The sequence below is a fragment of the Pyxicephalus adspersus genome, chromosome 11 (assembly GCF_032062135.1).
Source record: "Pyxicephalus adspersus chromosome 11, UCB_Pads_2.0, whole genome shotgun sequence".
NCBI lineage: Eukaryota > Metazoa > Chordata > Amphibia > Anura > Pyxicephalidae > Pyxicephalus > Pyxicephalus adspersus.
In genome coordinates this window covers 29,410,630-29,418,063 of record NC_092868.1, presented here as the reverse complement: position 1 = coordinate 29,418,063, position 7,434 = coordinate 29,410,630, and the positions used below count along the sequence as shown (strand labels likewise).

Here is a 7,434-nt window from a genome sequence, read left to right as displayed (position 1 = left end):
AATTCGTGTCTTTAGTTTTATCCTCAGAGCTTCTGACATACCAATATTAGCTTTTACAACTTTACGGATTCTCTCAGCTTCAACATGGTCAGTCAATACCTTATTCAGCTTCCCCCCACATCTCTTTTTTTGCTTGTGCTTCTCTATCTCTTGACAAGTACCAAGTAATACCTGGCCTGGTGGTCAGCTGTTTGGCTGTGATTTAGCAGAGCTTTTTCTTTCTCCCCTTCTAGGAGATCCTCACATTCAATCTTAGGAGCATCAGGCTGGGGAGGCTCCATGAATGTGAGTGGTCCTTAATGTTGAAGGATTCCCATCTAGCCAACATTCTAGAAATTCAGATGCCACCCAGAATGACATGGTAAAAAAAGCAAGAGCATAAAGTTATGCTTTGAACAGGACCTGATCAGTTAGTAGACTGGATTCCCCCACTGGTATCACCTGGAACTGGAAGAATGACCCATACACCTGAACACATCTGGACAGGAAAATAAGTTCCTTTATGTACTTCATATTCATATGTAAATGTTTGCCTGTATTCCTGCTTTGAAATATATCTAAACACAGAAACAAAACTGTAATATATTAGGGCTTAGAGGTGGTGGCAGCTTGGTTTTCTTTTTTCTTGCCATGACGCTCATTCCCTTCACTATGTCTGTGGAAGGACCGTGTTGTCTTCCATGGCACATCTACTGATTTTTATTATGAGCACCTCATACTCTGCTAACTTCCAATACATAAAGTGGAATTGATCTGTGGTTCACAGGAGATATACTTGCAGAAAAATATACTTGGTTTGAAAGAAAAAAGACAAATGCAGCCACCATATCCAAGCACTACAGTGTTCTCCCCAGCCCCTTTTAGCTTGGCGCACCACCCGGCACTTTTCAAGAACCAGCCCACTATTTTTGTGTTTTTGGGTGGTTACTGAAGAGTTGGGTCACAATACAGGGGCTGCCACTCACCTACAATTTCTTCCCATCCAGCATAAGGAATTTCTGAATTGAACACTGGACTAAAAAGCTGCAGTATTTTACATTGTTGTCCTTGGTATAGCATTCCTATATTCACACTGTTTGAATGTTGCTGTTATGTGGCCATATTTGTCAGAATCACCATTTAGTATTTTACCTATTTTTATCTACTAAGCTGGTAAAGTGTAAACAGCAGTGTGGTAGTTGTTCCAGTTTCTATTCTCAAAATTTGCTCAGCAACCTTTGCCTCAAAAACAAACAAGGTTGTTGTGTTCTATTTGTCTTTAGAAATCCCTTCCCCAATATTATCAGCACCATTTTAGGTCTTGATTAAGGTGCTGCCATGTATGTTGCAGTGATGATGGCCCTTGTCTGTAAGTATAATTCTGTTCTTTCCATTTTATGTGCAGTGATTAGGGAATAATATACAAACCAGAAATGTTGTCTTATTCTATACCACAGGCAATACCAGTTATGGATGTTCAGCTATGTCATTTTAAAGAAAACTATAGTAAAGATAAAAAAGTAAAAGAAATAGTCTTATCAGGTTTTTAAGTACTTTGTATGTTGTTATAGAAGCACACGGGGACAGTAATTCTTTTTATTATACATAGAGCTTTACTTTTAGTTTAGTAGTTCTACACAGTGATTAGGGATTTCTAATTTACCCCTCAGTCCAGGTCCTTCAGTTTGGTTTGCCTGGATAAAAATGATGGACGTTGGCTTATGGCTGAAATTTTATATGAACAGTTAATCATTATTAGAGAAAATTCAAACTGATAGACAGATGCTAAAATGTATTACATTATTAGGTATATACAGTATTAGAGCAGGCATGTGGGTGCTGCTTGCATCTAAATGAAATGTGCTCACTGAATATATCCTATAGTTTACTTTACATACTACAGACCTATGATACACAGACTGTACCCTACCTGCTCACCTACAACTAACTGATATACAGTAGATAAGAAAAGAATAGCAGACAAAGATTGACTATTTGATGCTCCAATCTATATTACCAGCGGATTGGGTCATGAGTACGGGGTATTTAAACTAGGACTAGCTATTACATTATAATGCTTATTTATATTCTATGTCCTTACATTACTATAACTTGTACTGAATGAGACACACTAGACTAAACTTACTGGCAACTAGTAGGGACTTTATGGTGCTAGACTTTACCTTCCACATCTGCACCATCTCCTTAGTGCTCTGAATGAAAGACCACTGACATATCAAGTGTTTTTAGTTTCCAATACCCACTTATCTATATCCCTAAAATTAGGACATTTCAGAGAGTATGACTGTCAGAGGAGCCTCCATACAAAAATTAGTACATAAAATAGGGGGGAAACGTAGGAAATGTCAAATACAAAATTCTAATCACACTTCCTATATTCTGTTTTGTAGGGGCTACTTGGGAATTGGTTGGTAAGTTAAGTTGTTAAAAGTTTAACATTTAAAGCCTTGTATTGTATATTGAAATATTGTGATGTGTGTGTATATATAGTTTTTATAATATTATTTATAAATATATATTTTTTGAAGAGGTAAGGTTCAGTGTTTTAATCTGGATCACCATGAACACCATGTCAGTGCGGCCATGTCCTGTAGCAACATGGGGGATGTAGGATGAAACCACTAAGTGTAAGAGACCCAGGCATCTGACACTCTGGGAAGTTTTAAATGCTGGAGAAATTGAAAGTGGCAAGGTTCAGAACAGCTCCAAAAAACTCCTGCATATCCAAGGAAGGAACCCCCCCCCCCCCCCCCCACACACACACACACACACATAGAAAAAGACTCACAGTCCTATGATCTATGGGAGCCTATTTCTCAAAGCTTGCAAGACCAAGAAAAGATAAAAAAGGAAAAATCCGTTGTGGAGACAGGAGCCAGAGGAGACACTGCAGGTGTTACTATGCCCAGCACTGCTCAATTGTGCAGGCATAGGTCATCCGACTGTGGGGGGGGTCTTCCCTTCCTTGGATATGCGGGAGTTTATTGGAGCTGTTCTGTACCTTGTTGCCCTCCTATTGCTCGATTTTTTCAATACCTCAACATGAAAGAGATGTTTGGATAGATGTAGGCATCTTTGTAAAATCACCTGATCTGTGCCGAAGAAGCACTCTTTTCTGCGAAACGCGTCGGAAAATTGCATTCAATTTGTGGTGTTTTGTACAGGGGATATTGCTCACCCCACATTTTTTTGACAGGTAATACTGTTTGTTGATACTTCATATTCATATAAAGGTTTTTATAAATTTTTAATCTTGGAATTGATCTGGCCTGAAAAGTCCCAGAATCTGCCCGTTGTTTTCGAAGTTAATCTTTTTTTTGCAGGAGCTGATGTAAGGCCTGTGGTGATCTTCACTCCAGAATGGAACAAGATCTTTGCAGGAGAGCCTATAATAATGACCTGTTATGTGAAGTCTACAAGAAAAGTAGACGAGACCTATCTCTGGTACAAGGAAGGTGAATGGGTACATACGGGGAAGAGCTATACAATTCCAGAAGCCCAGAGCTCACACAGTGGAAGATATCAATGTCAGACAAGTATCAGTGACAAAAGTGACTCTGTCAGTCTGGATGTGCAAAACGGTGAGTTAAAAATAGGCTGTGGACTGACTAATTTCTCTTAGCAAGAACGCAGTCTGAGCATCTCTAGGGTTAACCATGAATGTTACACAAAGTTACTTCATTAAAGGGCTGGACAGATTTGCAGGGAGCTGTAAAAAGTAGGGAGTGAAATTGAACAGAGCATAATATTTAACAAGAAGTTGCACTCCCATTCAGCAGCATTGTAAATGTTAGAGCAAACTTGCTGCAAGAGATCCTAAAAATATATATTCTTTGTTACCGCTATGCAGTAAATGTAATGACTGAGAACAGTCAATAAAAGGGATATTAAATACGGTACCTTTATTAGACATAAAATCCTCTTGCGCATCCTTTAAAAAAAATAAAACATTGGTGGAACTCCAGTTTGAACTGTCATTCAAGATGATTCTTGATGGTGAAAAATGTGCAAACCCACAATTGTATACATATGACAAGGACATGATCATTTGTAGAGCTCAGCACACCACTGTATTCAATGTATAAATGATAATTGAAAGCTCAATCACATTATAACATGTCATCCAGCCCAGCCTACAGCTACTGGCCGGGTATGTATGGTTGTGTGTATGATGGTTGGTTGTTAATCTGTACACGGAGGATGAGGATGACCAATAATAACTGGCAGAACAAATCTGTCCAGATGTATAGATTGTTGCAATCAAGAGTCATTGTGAATTCTTAACTTTTGACACTGTTCTTTTTTTTATCAATACCTAACAATATGTCTTTGCTTATTTGTTTTACATTACAATTATGTAGCGTGTTTATGTAGTTTGACACAAAACTTTAATTTTTTTTAATCTCCTTTTAGGTTATGTCATCCTCCAGGCTCCTCTGTATATTTTTGAAGGGGACAACATCATACTGAGATGTAGCCACCATCCTGGATTTGCTGCCAAACAGACTATATTTTTCAAGGAGAATGATGTCATTCAAGACTGGGGTCCTGAATCTGAGCTGTTTATTGAAAATATATTCATAAAATCTGTTTGGAGATACAGATGTAAAAAGCAAGTCTACCACAATTTAATTTATTATAAGCACACAGATCTGGTGAGCTTTTCTGTTACAGGTAAATGAAGAGTACCTACTGAATTTACTAACCAAGAGATCCGTGATCTTTAATTTCCCTGCATGTTATTCTGTGTTACTCCATAACATTGGAACATAAGATGATTTATTTCATAGCTTCTTCAAGCTGCATTTGTATTCCTATTAACGTGTATAGAAAGAGAAGCAGTTAGTTCAGTGGGTCCTTAGTTTTCAGCCCTTCTCTGTGAGGTTTGGAGATCTGATGACTATACAGGAAGCCATTTTTCTGATGATACTGACCACCCAGGGGCATTTTTCTGTACTCAGGGCATTTAGGGAATAGCATGTTGTGCAATGTATTGTAGCTATGTACTGCATTTGCAAACAAATAACAACAGATAGTGTTTTTTTTACTATAGAGCCAAGCAAACTCCTACTACTTGTGTTTATGGTGGCTTTTCTTCTGATCCTTGTCCAGTAAGAAAAATTATTTGTTTTGTTAACACCCAACAACAAACAGAAGGGACATGCTATGTTCTTTTTTCTGTATTAAAATTAACTTATCTGCCTGTATACAATTTTTTACTTAACTAATTTCTCCTCACGCACTAATATTTTCACCTGGTTCTCTAATGGGTTCAGGATCTTCAACCATCTTGATTTTCCACACCAAAATGATGTACACGGGAGTTTATTCATTCACAGCAGCCAGTTATGCCTGGATTGTACACTTAAATGTGCATGCACTGCTCATTGTACATGTTTATTGAAAATATATTCATAAAATCTGTTTGGAGATACAGATGTATAAAGCAAGTCTACCACAATTTAATTTATTATAAGCATACAGATCTGGTGAGCTTTTCTGTTACAGGTAAATGAAGAGTACCTACTGTATTTACTAACCAAGAGATCCGTGATCTTTAATTTCCCTGCATGTCATTCTGTGTTACTCCATAACATTAGATCATTGGAACATAAGATGATTTATTTTTCTGTACTCAGGGCATTTAGGGAATAGCATGTTGTGCAATGTATTGTAGCTATGTACTGCATTTGCAAACAAATAACAACAGATAGTGCTTTTGTGGGGGTTTTTTTACTATAGAGCCAAGCAAACTTCTACTACTTGTGTTTATGGTGGCTTTTCTTCTGATCCTTGTCTAGTAAGAAAAATTATTTGTTTTGTTAACACCCAACAACAAACAGAAGGGACATGCTGTGTTCTTTTTTCTGTATTAAAAATAACTTATCTGTCTGTATACAATTTTTTACTTAACTCATTTCTCCTCACGCACTAATATTTTCACCTGGTTCTCTAATGGGTTCAGGATCTTCAACCATCTTGATTTTCCACACCAAAATGATGTACACAGGAGTTTATTCATTCACAGCAGCCAGTTATGCCTGAATTGTACACTTAAATGTGCATGCACTGCTCATTGTACATGTTTATTGAAAATATATTTATAAAATCTGCTAGGAGATACAGATGTATAAAGCAAGTCTACCACAATTTAATTTATTATAAGCACACAGATCTGGTGAGCTTTTCTGTTACAGGTAAATGAAGAGTACCTACTGAATTTTACTAACCAAGAGATCCGTGATCTTTAATTTCCCTGCATGTCATTCTGTGTTACTCCATAACATTAGATCATTGGAACATAAGATGATTTATTTTTCTGTACTCAGGGCATTTAGGGAATAGCATGTTGTGCAATGTATTGTAGCTATGTACTGCATTTGCAAACAAATAACAACAGATAGTGCTTTTTGTGTTCTTTTTTTACTATAGAGCCAAGCAAACTTCTACTTGTGTTTATGGTGGCTTTTCTTCTGATCCTTGTCCAGTAAGAAAAATTATTTGTTTTGTTGACACCCAACAACATACAGAAGGGACATGCTATGTTCTTTTTTCTGTATTAAAATAACTTATCTGCCTGTATACAATTTTTTACTTAACTCATTTCTCCTCACGCACTAATATTTTCACCTGGTTCTCTAATGGGTTCGGGATCTTCAACCATCTTGATTTTCCACACCAAAATGATGTACACAGGAGTTTATTCATTCACAGCAGCCAGTTATGCCTAGATTGTACACTTAAATGTGCATGCACTGCTCATTGTACAATATAGAAAGGAATATAGAATAGAAATCTCTTCTGCAATAAACCAGCCAGCTCACAGTTTTTTTTTAATTTTAAAGTTCAATTCCACTTTAACTGTCTGTGTCCTTGCTGTCAATCATAGTCAGTATGTAAGTTCAATAGAGTTCTAGGAGGGAATTCTACTTTAAATAAATTAGAATATATTGCCTAGCCTGGTAAATGATGTATTCAGGAAAGGATAAAGACATACAGGCTTTTATAGGCAATGTGTAATTTGTGTTTATTAGTGTGAGCAGTTCATATGTGGTCCTAATTCTAGCAAAGACCAATTATTATAAACCAAAAGAATAAAATGTGAATACAAGTGACATTAAAATTATGCCAACTTACTATTTGTTGTACAAAGTTTTCTATAACTCTTTTACTAATCAAAAAGGTGTCTCAAAGAGCCCAACATGTCTCAAAGAAGTCTTTTGACTTCTTCAGGGGACAGTCCGCAGCCAGCTTCCAAGGAAGAGACCTGTGCTAAATCTCTCCCTTGGAGGCTGGCTGCGGCCGTCCTGCTCGGTAGTCACACTCACCCCTAAACCACCAATAGTTCTGGGACATCAGGATACTACCTCCCCAACCCATTAATCATCATCATTATACCTTATAACAATATTTTACCAATATTAGAAACCTGGA

General features: G+C 37.1%; 1 protein-coding gene across 1 annotated transcript; it reads left to right on the top strand.

Annotated features, from left to right (window-relative positions):
- The first annotated feature begins 1,215 nt into the window (after window positions 1-1,215).
- On the top strand, window positions 1,216-4,929 carry LOC140340300 (low affinity immunoglobulin gamma Fc region receptor III-A-like). Its single transcript, XM_072425359.1, has 4 exons — window positions 1,216-1,348; window positions 2,391-2,411; window positions 3,324-3,581; window positions 4,414-4,929. The coding sequence occupies exons 1-4, from the start codon at window positions 1,318-1,320 to the stop codon at window positions 4,680-4,682; spliced, it is 579 nt and encodes a 192-aa protein (XP_072281460.1). The 5' UTR covers window positions 1,216-1,317; the 3' UTR covers window positions 4,683-4,929.
- The last annotated feature ends 2,505 nt before the right edge of the window (window positions 4,930-7,434 follow it).

What these genes read in the sequence shown, in the direction of transcription:
- LOC140340300 (XM_072425359.1), top strand. Translation starts at nt 1,318, where the DNA reads ATGTATGTTGCAGTGATGATGGCCCTTGTCT. An exon ending in AGTGATGATGGCCCTTGTCT is followed by an intron (nt 1,349 to 2,390) that starts GTAAGTATAATT and finishes TCTGTTTTGTAG; the next exon opens with GGGCTACTTGGGAATTGGTT. An exon ending in CAGTCTGGATGTGCAAAACG is followed by an intron (nt 3,582 to 4,413) that starts GTGAGTTAAAAA and finishes ATCTCCTTTTAG; the next exon opens with GTTATGTCATCCTCCAGGCT.